We start from the raw sequence: 20,349 nt of genomic DNA, 5'->3' as shown, positions 1-20,349 counted from the left end.
CAACAATTCAATTGTTAATTAACAATTTACAGTCGCAATAACAACTAAAATAATTATGAAACATTGATTAAACTTAGAAAGATTATAAAATGTGATGCCTATTTAATATTTTGTCGACAAAATATAAATTTTTCATTTTTTTGCATAATCTTTAAATGTTTAACAAAAATAGTTATAAACAAATTAACATTTCTCAGAAATTGTTTATTATATTATAATTTAAAAAAATGATTAAAATGCATATTTCAAAGGTCTTGAAAACGAATGCTTTAATATTTTTTTCCAACCATTTGCAAAAAGTTATGAAACAGCAAAGTAAACATACAATTACTCCGTTTTTTATAATTTGTTTAAATTTTTCAAAGCTTAAAAATGAATTTATGGTACAAAATAATTACTCTCAAAAAATATCAAACATTAGTTCAATGGTTATATATTAATCAAAGATTAAAAATGTTTTTTTTTTGTAATTTTTAGCGCGAAAATAGGCTTGATACAGAGCCGAAGCTTAATTTTATTTATTAACTACCGTACGTCGCGGGCGGTTGTCGCTTCGAGTGAAAATGTTATTAGCTACGGTACTGTATTAGTCTGCTTTCGCGCGTGTAAATTACAAAAAAAAATATTTATAATCTTAAATTAAAATGTAACTATTAAACTAATAATCGATATTTTTTGTAAGTAATTAGCTTGTACTTTAAATTCACTTTTACGCTTTGAAAGAATTAAAAAAATTATAAACAACATAGTAATCGTATGTTAAATTTGCTATTTCATAACTTTTTTGAAAATGGTTGCAAAAAAGTTTTAAAGCATTCATTTTCAAGATCTTTGAAATACGCGTTTTACTTATTTTTTAAAATTAGAATATAATAAAAACTTTCTGAGAAACGTTAATTTGTTTATAACTATTTTTTTTTAAACATTTAAAGATTATTCAAAAAAATTTAAAATTTATATTTTGTTGACAAAATATTAAATAGGCATCTTATATTTATAAGATTTCAAAGTTTGAACAGTGTATCATAATTATTTTGGTTATTATTGCGACCGTAAATTATTAATTAACAATTGAATTGTTGCTAAAATATTCGTTTAATTTTCACCGGCTTCTGAAACTATAATCTAAACGAAGAAAACTTTTATGTCACCGAGTTATTTAACTATTGGTAGATAATTTCTTATCTAAAACTTTATTTGAAATTTAAAGATTTTGTTGGGAATACCCGCATTTTCCGAGGAAAATTTTCGTCGGAGCAGATCCGGAAAAACATGTCTATATGCAGAATTTAATTTCGGTGAATTTTATTAGGGTGTTTTTGGTGTAGAGTTAAAATGTTCGGAGTTATGGAGCAAAAATTGAAAAAAACACGATTTGGGGGCGCCATTTTGTTAATAAAAAAAGTAGCACACTATCTGCGGACTTTGCATACCTATATTATTAATATATATAATCATAAGCTTCGATTCCAGCAATAAAATTGCTGGTAAATAACTTTTCCTAAAAATACCCTATTCTCCGATAATCAGCCCAGACTATTTCGGAAACTGTAAATCCTACAGATTCTACCAAACGTCGTTTTAAAGGGGAAGGATGAAATCCTTTTTCCTGTGAAGAAATGTCTATACTTATATCCCCGTGGAAAAAAGTTAGGAGGCAAAAAACAAAATTGCTTTCGTTCGTATTTTTTTGCTTGTTTTTTGAGTATATTTTTGCACAAAAATATTTTTTGCAAAATTTGGGAATGAAAAGGATGAAAATTTGGGAATAGGTAGTTGAAATTGTCTGTTATTATATAAGAAAATGTTTACAATTTTACATCCCCTCCATTTTACAAAAATTGGGAGATACGGGGTGAAAAATGTTTTCTCGGGGGTGAAAAAATATACGTTCAAAATAAGTCCGAAATTGTATAAAATGACTAATTCTAAGTAACTTTTGTTCTATAGAGTTTTTTACCAAGTTAATACTTTTCGAGTTATTTACGAGTGAATATTATCGTTTTTAACAAAAAAAGAACATGCTTTTGGACGGTTTTTCGTAGATAACTCAAAAAGTAAGTATTTTAGCGAAAAATATATTCCTAGCAAAAATATAGCCTATAAAAGACTGAAAAAAAACGGGCCCCCCTTAACGAACTCCCCTGTGTTAAGAGCCAATATATGGTAGGGGTACATCTGTCGGGTACCAGGATTCTCCCCATATGATAATCGACGCGCTCGAGTAACTGCAAAAATCTCCGCTTGGGCTCCCCTACCATTAGCTACAACTCTGCTTTTGCTGGGTCTACAGACCTCATGCATACACCGTTTTTTCAATTTTTTATAAGCTATGTTTTTGCTAAAAATATTTTTTTCGATAAAATATTTACCTTTTGAATTATCTCCGAAAAACCGTCCAAAAACATGTTTTTTTTTTGTTAAAAATGAACATATTCACTCGTAAATATCTCTAAAAGTATTGACTTAGCGAAAAAACTCTATAGAACCCCTCCATTTTTGTAAAATGATAAGTTTCATTTGGTATCCTAATTGGGGGTGATGTTTACAATTTTTTTACCAAAAAAAAAAGGACCAACATTATTTTGAGCGTAACTTGCTTACATTTAATACTAAAAACCAAAACAAAAATACAAAAATAAAGCTTTTTTTAAACACTGTAAAAAAGTTGTGATGCGTTTTGCCTGTAAAGTGCTTCATTTTTTGGTTATTCCACTTTGAAATATATGATTTGGAATTTGACGGAAAAACCTACTTTTATTCAGATACAACTTTGCTTTTATTGGGTTCACCATTCATTAGTACACTATTTATTGATATTTTTAAAAAGCTTTATTTTTGCTACGAATGTTTATTTCGATAAAATATTTATTTTTTGAGTTACTTGCTAGAAATCGACTAATAACGTGTTTCTTTTTTGTTGAAAAAATTATATATTCAATTAGAAATAACACGAAAAATCTTGACTTATTGGAAAAACTCTATAGAACGAACGTTGCTTCGAACTAGTCAGTTCATCTGTGTCCATACTTATTTTAAACGTATATTTTTTCACCCCCGAGAAGGAACTATACTCACCTCCAGGGCATAAGCACACATCGGGACAATATCACTTTTTTTTGACATGTTAGCTATGTGTATGGAAAATTTCATGTCAATCCAAGCGGTTCGTTAAAATCCAGAGTAAAATCCGTGAATAAATGGACTAAGACAATAAGTCACAAATATGAACAAATTCCATAAAGAAAAATATTTTCCTGTAGTCAACTGTATGCTCTAAATCAGAAGAAATCAGAAGAAAACCCTTCATAAAAGGTATATTATTATTTATGTTAAAAATGACCCTTTCCTGCTACAAGAGTGCTGTTTGCAGGTTTTCTTTTGTTTTGTGGGTTTAACCTTCGGATGTCCAAGGGGGTAAATTTGGACCCAATGCATGTTTTTATTTAATAAATTCAGAAATATTTTCAATTTTTAACTCATTTTTTTTTTATTTGAATTTAATAGTATAATTATAGATACCCTCATATTTTGTAATAAAAAAAAATTCCCTATATTTCACGAAAAAAAAATTTCTTAATTTGGGGTCAAAAACAAACTCCCTTGGCCTTCCATATTTCAATTTTATATTAAGCAAATACCGTCTACTGATAGCTACTGACCTACAAGAACTGAAAACCATGCTTTCAGAACTACACACAGAATCTTCTAAAATAGAACTGAGAATTAATTTAAACAAAACAAAAGGTATGCACTCCGCAGAAACCATGACAATAATAAACGACAAAGTTATAGAAAAAGTTGAAGAATATATTTATGTAGGACAAAAAATAATACTAAATAGGGAAATTCAAACGGAAGAAATAAAAAGAAGAAGAAAGTTAGCATGGGCAGCATTCGGTAAACTGAACTATATACTCAGAAATCAGCAAATTCAACTACGTCTTAGATCTAAAGTTTTTGATGCATGCATTATTCCGATATTCACATATGGGGCACAAACATGCACAATCACAAAAAAGAATATGAACATACTCAGAGTCACTCGACACGCGATGAAAAGAGCAATGCTTGGCATATCACTTAACAACAGGTAAACAAGCACATGGATAAGACAGAAAACCAAAGTCACCGATGTCATACAAAAATCATCAAAATTGAAATGGGAATACGGTGGACATGTAGCTGGGAGCTATCTAAACAAATGGCACTGAACAATTCTAACCTGGAGACCATACCACCACAAAAGATCCAGAGGCAGACCTCCTATGAGATGAACAGATGATCTGAAACGAACTGCCGGGAAAAATTGGCTACAAGTAGCGTACAACAAAAAACAATGGACAGAAAGGCTTGAAGAGGCTTATGTTCAGATGTGGACGTGAGTGGCTAGACAAAGAAGAAGAATAAGAAGAAATACCGTCTATTATGTGGAATTGTGTGTAAGAAACATATCAATATTGAAAAAAAATTATTTGCTAATCCTGTGGCGACGTAATTAGTGTATATTTGAAAATTTATTTAGTTCTAAGTTCAGAATGATGATTCCTGCTTTTGTTCAGTTGTAATTAAAAATATGTTTTACTAATGTTTATTCATAATTTATTGATACAATAGTAACATTAAAGTTACAAATACATTATTACATTTCTTAAAACAACTTTATTTTTTTGTTAATTGTCATTTTTGACTTGGGGAAATTTTTTACCCCCTTGGTCATCCGTGTAACAAAAAAAGGTTGGTCATCGAAAGGTTAACACGTTGACGGACAGTGCGTCAAATGTATAAGCAAGTGTTGTGACACTATATTATGTATTTTGCAAAGTAGAATAGGGAAAATGCAACGTCTATAGAAAATGGGTCTATTGAATAAAAATAAGTATTTGCTTTTACTTACAGGTATTTAAGTATTTACTTAATACTAATTGAATAAAGTCATTTCTATAATGTGATATTGAATTACGATTAAATAAATACTTAAATACGAGGAAGTAAAAGCAAATAGTTCTTTTTATTCAATAGACCCGTTGTGTTACATTACATCAATGGAAATTAGACGTCTATAGACGTTTTGTCCGTCAACGTGTTAAGCATGTTATATACCTTGTAAGCAACGCCGATAATGCAATTGATATTTCGAAAACGTTTTGTGATGTAGCACGAAAGGATCTGTTTTAGTGTATATATCTTTAATAAAGGATTTTTAAGTAGTTTTTTTACAAATATTAACATACCTCCAAGATTAAGTAGACCATCTCCGATATCGTTCGTGAACTGATAGACATGAGCTTTATTTAAAGCTGCTTGACTCTTAAAAATTTTTTCTATATATTCTGGTTTCGATGGAAGGTAATAAAGTCTAGGTCCGAACCAGGCAACAGCTACTTTTGGGTAAGTAACTTGTATATCGTAAACAACTTGTAATAACGCTGAAAAACAAGATAAGGTCTGCAATGAAACATAAGGTATCAGATACCAAGTATTGTTCTGAAGCTATTTTCTTGTGGCATATTATGCTACTACACTAATTTATACTACATACTAATTTATTATTTTAATTGGGAAATAAGTCATAACTTAAGTTTGAAATTAAATTTATTTGACGATTCGATTGCCACTCCGGAAATCTTTAACAAAATACCAAACATTAATATTAAATTGTTGCTCGGTAAAAAAATTATTCTAATAATTCAATTTTAGCTTACTAGTCCAAGTAATGAAGCTTAAAATAGAACAAAACCTCGCAGTTTTTATAAAATGGATCGATTTGCTTGAAAATTTGAGAGTAAGTAGTGGATAATCCAAGGATCAAAATCTATATGATGCCGAAAGGCGCTTCTAACAAGGGGGTGGCTGCCACCCCATTTCGGGGGTGGAAATTTTTCTTATATTTTGACCAAAAAAGTTGATAAGAATATTTATTCTAAGCAAAAAATGTTTTATACATTTTTTTGATAAAATTAATAGTTTTCGATTTATTCCCTATCTAAAGTGTTAGTTTTATATCGAAAAACTCAATGTTTTTAATAAGTTTTCTGCTAATAACTCCCAAAGTTTTCGTTTTATCAAAACGACTTTACTTAACAAAAATGTAACTTTTGAAAAAATAGACTAAACCGTTTTTTTTTAATTTTCTTTAAGACCAACAGTAATCGAACTATACTTTATTATATGTTAGCTCTTCTTCGTCAAATACTAAATTTTGTAGTTTCAAAGTCAAAATACATTTTTGAGGATAACTTGTTAAATCTAATTTAAAGTATTTAAAAATATCTATCTCCAGAAATTAAAAAAAAAGTCACTAGCTCAAAAATTAAGTTACTTACAATGAAAATAATGTCAGTCCCTATTTTTTTTCAGCGAAAACGTGATCGGAAGCAACCCTCTAATCACCACCCTAATTAAAATTAATCATTGACCTTATTTGGTCTTCTTGATTTATTTATTTTTAATAAGTTCTAGAAGTTTGACCGTCTTAGAATGATTAGTTTAAAAAAATGGAATTAAAAGCGAATAACGAATTTTTGTAGTTTGGGAAAAATGGCTTTTTCTTCAGAATAGAAAGATTATCATCAGATATACGAAAAATTGTTCAAATATGAAATTGTAGCTTATTCAATTTCCAAGAATCTGGTTTGCAAAAATTTTTTCTACGGCAAAAATTTAGTGAGCTATTGATAATTAGAACCTATAATAACATGCAAAAACCACCTTAACCAACCCTTTAAAAGTCACTTCTTTTGCGACTAAGGATTTGAAAAACATTTAATATTAAGAGGTTTATAGGTTTTACGAAACCTAAAAAATTATTTTATACCAAACTTTCTAAGATAAAAAATAAAAGGGTTACCAATTGGAAGCATAATAACGTAAGTTAGCGGTGTTTCTAGTCATTAGTCTTACTCATTATTCTTTATTTATGTATTATTAATAGATTTTAGAAGTTTGACTTGCTTAGAATGATTAGTTTTTGAAAAACTGGAGTTAAAAGCAAATAACGAATTTTTGTAGTTTGGTAAAATTCTCTTCAGAATAGAAATATTTGCATCAGAGATACCAAAAAATGTTTAAATATGAAATTGTAGCTTATTTAGTTTTCAAGAACTTGGTTTAAAGAAATTTTTCCTACAGCAAAAATTGAGTAAATCGTAATAATGAGTATGAAAAACGTTGATTTTTTCGATATAAAACTAACATTTTCGATAGCGATTAAATCGAAAACTATTAATTTTATCAAAAACATGTATAAAACATTTTTTGCTTAGAATGAATGTTTTCATCAACTTTTGCGGTCAAAATATAATAAAAAATTTCTACCCCGAGATGGGGTGGCAACCACCCCCATGGTAAAAGCGCCTTTCGGCATTGGGGTGGCAACCACCCCCATGGTAAAAGCTATATATTTTTCTACAAATGTATTAAAAATGCAATTTATCTAATCTATGTCATATTATGTATAAGTTTTTACTAGTTTTTAGTTTGTGAAAACTGTCATTGTAGACAGCAGTGCGTGAAGGATTTAAGGTGTGCGTGAAGTAACAATGTATTTTAAACGAGATTTACTTTTTCGCACTGTTTTTGACACACTTTCATATTATCAAATATCCTTAACTTTCGCGTTGTCATGGTGATGACATAATGAGCAATAAATTACAACACAAATTTTGACAGTTTTGTGGTTTGAAAGAAATTAGAATTTTTAAATGTCAAAGTCCTAAAAATTGTAGAATAGAAATGAACTCCAGTGATGAAGAGTTACAGTTTTTTTATTTGTTTATCGTAGATAAAATATTGTATGAAACTGTGCGTTAAGTACTTTTTGCGAACTTACGCGATGTATAGCACTCACTCCGTTATTGCTCGTGCTCTAAACATCGAGTGCGTTCGCAAAACGCATAATATACAAACTGTTTCATTATATAACTATTTTAGCACTCTATAAATAGAAGCCTTAAAAATGTTACTATATAGCACTGGGTGCTTTAAAATTTTTAAGGCACTGCAGTTAAAAGTAAATTGTCAAATTTTGAAAACAAACGTCAAAATATTTATAGGTATTTCATTTATTAACATTAATATTAATAGTACCATTTGCGCAATTTGAAAAAGGTTTTTATAATTTAATTTAAACTGTATTATTGCATTTTTAAGACGTTTGTAGAAAAATGCAAGACGTTTATGTAACGGTATAATATTTTCGCTAAGAATTTTTGGAAATTCCTCTCGAGTGTAGGCAACCAGTTCTACCTTTTACAGGTCATAAGTTTCATGGTTTCAGCACTTAACAAAAATATTGTATTTTATAAATTTATATCGTTTGTAGGTTTGTAGAAAAAATATTGTATGATATACGTGTTAAAAGCACATGTTTAAGGCACTCATGTGAATTGCAGAACTCGCTTCGCTCATTCTGCAAACCTTCAGATGCTTGCCTTAAAGTTGCACTTTTAACACTTATATCATACTAGCTATTTATGATATAAGTGTTAAAAGTACACGTTTAAGGCACGCATGTGAAAGTTTGCAGAATGAGCGATAGCGAGTTCTGCAATTCACATGAGTGCCTTAAAAATGTACTTTTTAACACGCATATCATACAATATTTTTTCTACAAACGTAATTATCTACAAAAGGACAATATCTACAAAAACTTTTACTTGAACTTGACTGACATTCCATTTTTATATTTTTTTGACATTACATCAAAATTGCCTATACGGTCAATACGAATTGCAGTGCCATAAAATTTTTAAAGCACTAGTGCCTTAAAGTAGCATTTTTAACGCTCGTATGGAGTGCTAAAAATTGCATTTTTAACACGGTTGTAGAAAAATAACTATTAAAGTAGATGACTTTAAAATGATATCACCAATATTTATCAGTTGCCTTCTATAAGGTAGTGTATGACAGCGTACTATGGATTAAAGAAACTTTTACCATTATAGGCCAGGGTATTAAGACAAAAATACACCCTGTTCAGTGTTCGTGACACTTCAACAGTTAGGGTACTAAAGCGTTTCTTCGACAGGTAATACATGTAAGAACAAATTATTGGGACTATTTCCTGCGTGGGATCTGGCGGCCATTTTTATTTATAAACAATTTAGTGTCAAAAAACGACCTTTTCTCCTTTTTTTTTTCAAATCAATGGTAAACATTAAGACTTACTGGATTTGTTACTACAAACATCTTCGAGAAAATAGAAAAAGCTTTAAAATGGCGTATTACAGAGTTTGATAGACTTATTTATTGTTAATATAATTGCAAAAAAAATGTCTAAATTGCAAAAAAAAATATTTTTGCAATACCTATTGTAAACATAAGTGTAAAGCTTTGCAGTTTTTGTCAAATGAGGGTTCTTTGGCGCTTCATATGTAATAAAAATTTTAAAACGACTCATTTAATTGTTTAAATTTTATTTAAACTGTTTATCCCAGAGAGCTTTTTTGCAATAACATAAGTCAGAAAAAAATGATTTTAGAACCATTCTACAGATGTCAAATAAAAGAAGATGAGCTGAACTTTCAAATTGGTTTAAAAAAAGTGAATAAAAAATGCATTTATTAATAATAAATATTTATGCAAAAGTACTTATCGTAAATTTTTCCTTATGAACTTTTTGAATAACTTTTTTCAAAAAAATCTATTTTTTTACCGTGTTTAAGGTGCGCAATTACCAAGTAATATTATGTACATAATATATGGTAATTGATGAAAAATTGTAATAAATATATATAATTTATTACATAAAAAATAAAAAGTTTATAAGGAAAAATTAACCATACTTTTGCATAATTATTTATTACTAATAAATGCAGTATTTATGCACTTTTTAAAACCAATTTGAAAATTTAGCTCATGCTCTTTCATTTAAAAGCTATAGAATAGTACTCACAATATTTTTTTCTGACTATCTTATTGCAAAAAAAAGCTCTCTGGGAAAAAAAATTTGAATAAAATTAAAACATTTGAATCAATCGCTTTAAAATTTTTGTCACATATTAAGCACCAAAGAACCCTTACTTGAAAAAAATTTCAAAGCTGTACACGTACACTAATTTTTACAATAGTTATTGCGAAATTATTTTTTTTGAGATTTCGACCTTTTTTCGCAAGTATATTAATAATAAATGAGTATATCAAATTTTGTAATACGCCATTTTAAAGATTTTTCCATTCTCTCGTTTGTACTAAGAAAACCATGTCTTACTGTTTTCCATTAATTTGAAAAAAAAGGAAAAAAGGCCATTTTTTGACATTAAATTGTTTATAAAAAAAATGGCTGCCAGATCTTACGCAGGAAATAGTTACAATTTGCTCTTATAAGAAGTATAACCTGTCGAAAAAACGCTTCAGTACCCTGGCTGTTAAAGTGTCATGAAAAAAACCTTATTACCATGAACTATTAAAACATAGTCACAAAAAGAACGAAAATATTGATATAATGAACTCTAATCAAGCCCGTCCTCAATTACGCGTCAGAAACGTGGACAATAACAAAAAGTGATGAAAAATGGTTAGGCAGTTTTGAACTTAGAATTCTCAGACATATTTATAAAGACGTGTATTACAACGGATTATGGCGTAGTATTATTATTATCCCAGATTTAGCCATACGGCTCACACTCCCTCTAAGGGGAAAATTGACTCATCCCAGATACCTACGGTATCAAAAGGATTGAGCTCTGGTGGGACTCTTTCCGTGTTATCGAGCCCTAGGTGACTTGGTATGCAGGTGTATCTCCCAAAAATTTTCGTACACATCTGGCCGTTGCGAGTAGTATTGCTTTCTGCATGGTCTTATAAAGATGTTCATTAAGACCCAGCTTTTTTATGCTTTCGAGGAGGGTCTTCGGAATGACTCCAGTAGTAGACATAATAATTGGTATCGTCTGGGTACTTTGCATTCTCCATTGTCTCCGTATTTGAATTTCCAGATCTCTGTACTTGGCGATCTTTTCAGTAAATTTAGTACGTAGATTATTGTTGTTAGGAATCGCCACATCAATGAGGGTTGTTTGTCTCGTTAATTTATTGACTAATACGAGATCTGGTCTATTATGCGCCACTGTTTGGTCTGTGAGCACAGTGCGGTCCCAGTATAGCTTGTAGTTGCCATCCTCAAGCATACTCTCAGGGACGTATTGATAATATGGGAGATGGTCGGTTTGGAGAAGTCCCAGCTTGATAGCTATCTCCTGATGAAGGATTTTTCCCACTGCGTCATGCCGTTCCTTGTACTCAGTTGCAGCAAATGCCTGGCAGCCCCCTGTAAGATGTTGGATGGTTTCTTGGGCTTGACATCCATATCGGCATCTGTCGTTTTGAACATGAGGGTCTTTGATGACATATTTCAGGTAATTTCTGGTTGGTATAACCTGATCCTGAATGGCCAGTAATGAACCCTCCGTTTCAGGGAACATCTTTCCTGATGTCAACCAGTAGTTCGACGCTATATTGTCGACATAATCTTGGCTGACCTCATTGGGATGTCGCCCGTGCAGAGGTTTACCCATCCAGGCGCGCACTTTGTTGTCCTTAGTAAGGTGGTTTATGCGAAGTTCTGCTTCCCTCAGTTTTATCGGTGTTGTGTCATCTACTGCGCAGATAGCGCGATGTAGAGTAGATGTTTCAGCCTGCATCTGAAAATAAGATCTTAAATTAGCAATTTGTTTGTCTAATTGCTCACCTATATCCATAAGTCCTCTTCCTCCTAAATTCCGTGGTAATGTCGTTCTTTCTACTGCACTTTTTGGATGGTGTTTTTGTGCCTTTGTGAGGTGCGTTCTTACTTTTCGCTGAAGATTTTCTATGTCCGTTTTTGTCCACTTAACAATGCCAAATGAATAGCTAAGCGCGGAACATGCGTAGGTGTTTAGTGCCTTAAACAAATTTCTACTATTAAGGTGTGAGCGAAGCAGCTGTTTTACCCTTCGTATAAACTCAGTTTATTATTATTATTATTATTATTATTATTATTATTATTATTATTACATAACAAGTAAGGGCAGAGGAGCAAGCTCCTATTATGCCCAAAAACAAAGAAAAATAACAATGTAAAATAACTACTGACAGTTACATAAAATAAGAGATATTAGTAAAATATCCATAGAAAATTTAACATCGTGCAATTTTTATGTATGAAATATTGTCGTATCCAGTCTGTTTTTAAACGTATTCACTGTAGTTGCTGATATGGTGTCTCGATCTAAATTATTCCAAATATTAAATATCCTGTTAGGCAAGAAGTTTACTCTGGACCGTGCTATTGCCTGCTCCTTCTTTAATTTGTATTGGTGGCCTCTTAATCTATCATCTCGGTTTATGGTAAACATGGTATTTAGGTTTCCAAAGTTGTATTTCAGAATTCGGAAGCACAAAATTAGATCACCTCGAAGACGTCGACGCTCGAAAGTCGTTAGATGAGCCATGGTGAGTCTATCTTCATAACAAGGTCTTACGCGGCCGAATGCGAGTCTTGTAGCTTTACGCTGCACATTTTCGATTAATACCTTGTCACGAGCGAGATCTGGATTCCAAACCGGTCCTGCAAACTCAAGAGTAGGTCTGACGTATATTGAATAAAGTCTGCACATGGAATTTAAAGAAATACGTGTAAAACACTTACGTATCAGAAATAGTTTCGAGTTTGCACGTTTACACACCGACACAATATGCTCCGACCAATTTAAGTCACTGTTAATTATCACTCCGAGGTCGTTGTGGGAGGTTACCGAGCTTAAGGGATGTCCATTTATAAAGTACGGTAGTGACGGGTTGTTCTTGCCAATGTGTAGTACAACGCATTTCTCAATGTTTAGAGGAAGTAACCATTCCAAGGACCACTTCAATATTGTATCGAGATCATGTTGAAGAACATGTTGGTTAACAATAGGATTAACGTACAACTTGGTATCATCAGTGTAAATGGAAACCTTACTAGATATAATGAGTGGAAGATCGCTTGTATAGACACAGAAGAGAAGTGGTCCAAGTACCGATCCTTGTGGAACTCCGCTCTTGACAGGTTTATCTGATGAATATGCTTCCCCAACACGAACTCGGAAATACCTATCAGATAGGAAATTCTGAATCCAAAGGTTTAACTTTCCGCGGATACCAAAGTGATCCAATTTAGCTAGTAGTTGACGCTTGGGAACACGGTCGAAAGCTTTGGAGAAGTCTAAGTAGACTACGTCAACAGGATGCCGATCGTTTAAAGATGACGACCAATCGTTAACACAATGGAGTAAATTCGTGATTGCTGAACGACCTTTAATAAAACCATGTTGTTGGTGAGGAATCACATTTTCGTGAAGGAGAAACTCAGACATAGCTTCAGAAATAATGGCTTCCATGATCTTGCTGACAATAGGTACTAGGCTGATTGGGCGATAATTATTGCAATCAAGTTTATTGCCTTTCTTAAAAATAGGAGTAACCGAAGCCAATTTCCACGATGAAGGGAGATAACCCTGATTAAAGGAAGTATTAATCATAAGGGATAGAGGGATTGCTACAGAATCTGCGCATTGTTTTAGGAAAAAGGAGGTTAGTCCGTCCAAAACAGGCGATGAATTGTTGCGTAGTTTCCGTAAATGTTGTTTAATTACCTCCGGTGTGAAAGAGATGTCATTAAGAGTTGCATGCAAACGTGGACACATTATTTGAGGAACGGCATCATTAGGTTCATCTGTAAAAACCTGAGTGAAAAACAGCGATAAAGCATCAGAGGATTCTTTATTCGAAGAACATAAAGACCCGTCGGCTTTTTGAAGCAATGGTATGGAGACTTTAGACGATAAAGATGTGCGAATGTACCGGAAAATTTTCTTACTATTATCACTTGCAATGATAGATTCTTCAAAATCTTTCCTTAGGTTTAGCAAAGATTGTTTTACTCTATTGGAAAATCTACGGTGAACAAGAAAATCATCAAGGGAACCTGTGCGTTTATAAGATTGCCAAAGCTTCCGTTTATGTCGAATTAAGCGTGTAGCGGCAAGGTTGATCCAAGGTTTTAATTGATTTCTAAACAGCTGACGTTCAGTTGTATGAACTGAAATAGTTCTAGTTGTAATGTCAAGAAAAGTGTCCCACATTGACGAAGTTATGAAAAAGGTTATTCCAATTAAGTTGATGTAAAGCGGAATTAACTTTAAAGAAATCTGTAACTGTTATAGTCTTTGTATACATTTTGTTAAGACTTTTCGATAAGTTAAACTGAATGTGGGAAAGTTATCACTGCATGATCGGATTTTCCAATTGGAGAAGATATGTCTATCGTTGAAATTAATTGTTCTTCGTTTGTAATTACCAGGTCGACCGTTGATGGTTGATTATTAAGTCTAAATCTAGTAGGTTTGGTGATAAGTTGCGACAGGTTGGAATTTATAATAAAATTTTTAAATAAATTATGAGAGCTAACACCGTCAGTTAACGAAATAGCTGGAGATATCGGGAAAGTTAAAGTCACCTACGATAACAAGATTGTCAAGAAGTGATATTTCCTCAAGTAATTCAATAAAAAGATTATCAGTTCCTGGTTGGGTATCAGGGGGACGATACAAGCAAATTAGATTCATGGTAAATGAATTTCTGGTGATAGTCAGGTGAAGAATATCTAATCCGGCAGTCTGAATATCTTTAGCACAAATAGAAAAGTTATTAGTAATTAACTCCGAAGGATAAATACAGACCCCACCTCCTACGCGATTTTGTCGGTCTTTACGATAAATAGTGTAACTAGGTATGGCAATTAAAGAGTCAGGAATATATCAACCAACTTTCAGCTATACAGATAATATGAGGTGTTATTAATTGAATATTACATACAAATTCAGTAAATTTAGCATTAAGTGAAGCAATGTTTGTATAAAGAAGTAGCCAATCGTTGAACATAGAGGAGTTTGGGTCAATGGCGAAATGTAGTAATTTTAGGAATGCCTTGGATGTACTTAATTGTCAAGTCCCGTTCACCATTGTTTTTTCTAGTTTCCAGTTCGCTTCGAAGGTCTTTCAGACGTTGTTGTTGAATTTGAGTTTTGTCGTCAATTATGGAGAAGGATTCAGTGTCTTTATCTTCTAGAAGCTTGGATTTGTTGCGTAGAATTTGTTTAGCAAAATAGTCGGAAGACATAACCACTTTTAACATACGAGGGAAACGTTGATTTGGTTTGCCAACCCTGTAAAAACTCAGCGGAGTTTCTTGACACCCAACAGAACTCAATACCGATGTAATAACATTATTGTCATGATCTTTTTTAGCCTGAGATGTAGAACCCACTTCGGGGACGCCTCTGATTAACACATTTTTGGCTCTTGTAATACGATCAACAGCTTCGTTAGCTATATTATCCGCAAATTCTACTGATTTAAGAGAGTCAATCTGCTTCAATTTTTCATTTAATTCGGCCAGTTTATTATCAAATGCATCCATTTTACTGTTAATATCTAATTTGAGATCAGATAAAAGATCCTTAATTTGAGAAATGTTAGCAACGTTTGTGTTACAAGAGTTGCACAGAATACAAATACCACGGACTTTCTGTCTGGTTACCCGATCGTCGAGTGAAACCTCTGGGCAGCCCATGTGAATTTGTCGTTTACATCCATCGCACTGAAGTTTTCGATCGTTGGCAGGTATCGGTTTTAAACAATTCCCACAATTAGGTGACGTAGGCATTGTAAAGTTTTTACTGTGAATATGCTGATAAGGTTTACGAATATGATAAAATGTACTCACAAAAACTGTTCCAAAAGGCACTTTAGATTGCAAATTTTACACTGACTAATTAGCACTTTTTGTAGAGTTTATTGCACTTAATAGGATAGTTTATGTCTAATGAATTAATAATTAGTATGTTATACAAAATCAAACGATTTGTTCGGAGCTACGAAATACGTGGCGATTGACTTGCCAGTAGCCAAAATAATGAAGTAATAATAATGAGTAGTATGGTATAACTAGACCCAAACCCAGACATCCAAAGTGAAAGTTATCTTCCAACACCAAATTGTTCTATATGGTCCACATAATGTTCAGAAAAAAGTCACACCATTTTGAGCGTCTGGTTTGGGGGGGGGGGGGACAGGGCCGTAAATACGATGTTGGGGGCCCCGGGGCAAACGTGATCTGTGAAAATGTTTGATGTTTAACCTCTTGAAAACGCATTTTAATGCATTCCATGACTGAAGTTTCTTGTACCTACATACTGCTATTTTAGTTGGCCAACACATTAAAATTTTGAAAACATCTTATTTTAAGCAAAATTTAATAATTTTGCAAGTACCATCAATATAACATCTTTTTATGTTTTCATAAAAAAATATAATGTAATGTTAATTACATTGTTCGGCTACAATGTAGGTTTGTAATCCCTCCAAAATTTAAAACAAAACATTTTTTTTTAAATAATCATATTTTTACATATTTGAAACCATTTATGGTATTGAAATTTTATTATTCAGCGGTAAGGCAAAGGCTATAGCGGGATAAGATGGTAAAATCTGCACTCGGCTGGATTCTTAGTTGGGATTGGGCAATCGAAAGTACATAATTCAAAAACCCCCTAACCAAATTTTTAGCTCCCTATGTGACCCCAGGTGTCCCCTATCGAAGAAAATGTGTTTTTTCGAAAAACATTTTTTTTGAGCGATCTTTTGCTTTAAAAAATGTGAAAAAAATTGTGAGTGTACATTATTATACCCAAAATCACACTGATTTTTTTCAGATTTTTTGGATCAAAATTGACGCCAGAAAAATTTTTTGAATTTTTCAAAAAATTTTTAGGTTATGTAGGTAATTTTTGGCTAGCGCCGACAAAATTTTTTTTAGTGTATTTTTTTCCGTTCTTTTGAATGGCAGGGATAGTTTTGCCATTTTCTCGCCGGAAATTGCTCAAAATTCGAAAAAACCCATTTTTTTGGTTCCCCCCCTCATATTTTTAGTGTTTACTGAGTCATCTTTTCTTTAAAAAATCTGAAAAAAATTATGAACATACATTGATGCCCAAAAATATACTGTTTTTTTTTTCAGATTTTTTGGATCAAAATTGAAAAATTTTGAATTTTTCAAAAAATTTTTAGGTTATGTAGGTAATTTTTGGCGAGCTCCGACATAATTTTTTTTAGTGTATTTTTTTCCGTTCTTTTGAATGGCTGGGATAGTTTTGCCATTTTCTCGCCGGAAATTGCTCAAAATTCGAAAAAACCCATTTTTTGGTTACCCCCCTCATATTTTTAGTGTTTACTGAGCGATTTTTTCTTAAAAAAAACTGAAAAAACTTATGAACATACATTGATGCCCAAAAATATACTGGTTTTTTTTTCAGATTTTTTGGATCAAAATTGAAAAATTTTGAATTTTTCAAAAAATTTTTAGGTTATGTAGGTAATTTTTGGCTAGCTCCGAAATAATTTTTTTTTAGTGTATATTTTTCCGTTCTTTTCAATGGCTGGGATAGTTTTGCCATTTTCTCGCCGGAAATTGCTCAAAGTTCGAAAAAACCCATTTTTTTGGTTCCCCCCCTCATATTTTTAGTGTTTACTGAGCGATCTGTTCTTTAAAAAATCTGAAAAAAATTATGAACATACATTGATGCCCAAAAACATACTGTTTTTTTTTCAGATTTTTTGGATCAAAATTGAGGTTAGAAAAAATTATTGAATTTCTCAAAAAAATTTTAGGTTATGTAGGTAATTTTTGGCTAGCTCCGACAAAATTTTTTTAGTGTATTTTTTCCGTTCTTTTGAATTACTAGGATAGTTTTGCCATTTTCTCGCCGGAAATTGCTCAAAATTCGAAAAAACCCATTTTTTGGTCTCCACCCCTCATATTTTTAGTGTTTACTGAGCGATTTTTTCTTTAAAAAATCTGAAAAAACTTATGAACATACATTGATGCCCAAAAACATACTGTTTTTTTTCAGATTTTTTGGATCAAAATTGAGGTTAGAAAAAATTATTGAATTTCTCAAAAATTTTTAAGGTTATGTAGGTAATTTTTGTCTAGCTCCGACATAATTTTTTTATGTATATTTTTCCGTTCTTTTGAATGGCTGGGATAGTTTTGCCATTTTCTCGCCGGAAATTGCTCAAAATTCGAAAAAACCCATTTTTTGGGTTTCCCCTCCTCATATTTTTAGTGTTTACCGAGCGATGTGTTCTTTAAAAAATCTGAAAAAAATTATGAACATACATTGACGCCCAAAAACATACTGGTTTTTTTTCAGAATTTTTGGATCAAAATTGAGGCCAGAAAAAATTATTGAATTTTTCAAAAAATTTTTAGGAAATTGCTCAAAATTCGAAAAAACCCATTTTTTGGTCTCCACCCCTCATATTTTTAGTGTTTACTGAGCGATTTTTTCTTTCAAAAATCTGAAAAAACTTATGAACATACATTGATGCCCAAAAACATACTGGTTTTTTTTTCAGATTTTTTGGAGCAAAATTGAGGCCAGAAAAAATTATTGAATTTTTCAAAAAATTTTTAGGGTATGTAGGTAATTTTTGGCTAGCTCCGATATAATTTTTTTTAGTGTATTTTTTCCCTTCTTTTGAATAGCTTGGATAGTTTTGCCATTTTCTAGCCGGAAATTGCTCATAATTCGAAAAAACCCGTTTTTTGGTTTTCCCCCCTCATATTTTTAGTGTTTACTGAGCGATATTTTCTTAAAATAATCTGAAAAAAATTATGAACATACATTGTTATGCCCAAAAACATACTGATTTTTTTTTAGATTTTTTGGATTAAAATTTTACCCAGGGAAATTTTTTGAATTTTTCAAAAAAATCGGTTATGTAAGCCATTTTTGACAGACTTCGAAATAATTTGTGTATTTTTTTTTTCGTTCTTTTGAATAACTGGGTTAGATTTGCCATTTTCTCTCCGGGACTTCCTCACAATTCGAAAAGAGCCATTTCCTTGTGTCCCCCTATGTGTGCACATAAACTCAATTGCATGTCAATAAATAACGATTTTTGATGTCAATAAATAACGATTTTTCGTTATTTTGAATAGCGTGATCAGGTTTTTTGAGAAGAGAAGGTAGCCATTTTGAGAAGAGAATATGCATAAAATACGACAAACTCCCTTTGTTGATATTTTTGCTATGTATTTAGTAGACAACCTTAACCCCTTAACTATAGGTACATGGCTACCTTAATTACATTATGTATAGATCAATTCATAGATATTTCTTCGTCTTAGTTGTGTTTTCCGATTTCTCAATTGAAACTACCATATTAATATTACCTTTTGCGTATTTATTAATTAAGTTAGGTAATTGAAAGTTAATTTTTTGATATGCTAGAGTACCTATTTTAAAAAATATATCAATATTAAAAATATCTAAATATATATATAGACATTATTAATGTTATTAATAAGTAATTATAAGTAATTAATAAGTAATTAATAAGTAATAAGTAATTATTAAAAACGTTTTCACATCATGAAATATGCCATACAGCTATACGCAAACGTTTATTTTCAACTTATTTTGTTTTATTAATTTTACTTTTCAAATGTGTAAAGTAAATAAAATTATTCGTTAAAAGTTACATTTTAAATAAGCAAACACGTTTGCACCGTAATCAAGTTATTTCCATAAATGTAGCTTACTAAATAAGTATGTGAATATCTACATACATATTAATATTTTCAATCCATAATATACATAGATAGAATAATAATACAATAATACTATATACAGTATATTTTTGGGCATCAATGTATGTTCATAATTTTTTTCAGATTTTTTAAAGAAAAGATCGCTCAGTAAACACTAAAAATATGAGGGGGGGGGGAACCAAAAAATGGGTTTTTTCGAATTTTGAGCAATTTCCGGCGAGAAAATGGCAAAACTATAGCAGCCATTCAAAAGAACGGAAAAAAATACACTAAAAAAAATATGTCGGAGCTAGCCAAAAATTACCTACATAACCTAAAAATTTTTTGAAAAATTCAAAATTTTTCAATTTTGATCCAAAAAATCTGAAAAAAAAAACAGTATATTTTTGGGCATCAATGTATGTTCATAATTTTTTTCAGATTTTTTTAAGAAAAGATCGCTCAGTAAACACTAAAAATATGAGGGGGGAACCAAAAAAATGGGTTTTTTCGAATTTTGAGCAATTTCCGGCGAGAAAATGGCAAAACTATCCCAGCCATTCAAAAGAACGAAAAAATATACACTAAAAAAAATTATTTCGGAGCTAGCCAAAAATTACCTACATAACCTAAAAATTTTTTGAAAAATTCAAAATTTTTCAATTTTGATCCAAAAAATCTGAAAAAAAACCAGTATATTTTTGGGCATCAATGTATGTTCATAAGTTTTTTCA

General features: G+C 31.4%; 1 protein-coding gene across 2 annotated transcripts in view; it reads right to left on the bottom strand.

Annotated features, from left to right (window-relative positions):
* The window catches only part of LOC126882333 (cytochrome P450 4C1-like), a 219,510-nt gene that overhangs the window by 129,408 nt on the left and 69,753 nt on the right, over positions 1-20,349 (bottom strand). The window contains exon 3 of one of the 2 annotated variants that reach the window (XM_050647209.1): positions 5,235-5,429. The exons of the other annotated variant lie outside the window; for it this stretch is intronic. Coding sequence (XP_050503166.1) covers positions 5,235-5,429 — 195 coding nt within the window. The remainder of the gene's footprint in view (positions 1-5,234; positions 5,430-20,349) is intronic. 2 annotated transcript variants of the gene reach the window in all.

This window comes from Diabrotica virgifera, chromosome 3 (assembly GCF_917563875.1).
Source record: "Diabrotica virgifera virgifera chromosome 3, PGI_DIABVI_V3a".
Lineage (NCBI taxonomy): Eukaryota > Metazoa > Arthropoda > Insecta > Coleoptera > Chrysomelidae > Diabrotica > Diabrotica virgifera.
Note: the sequence above shows the minus strand (reverse complement) of the source record. Positions and strands in the feature narration are given on the sequence as shown.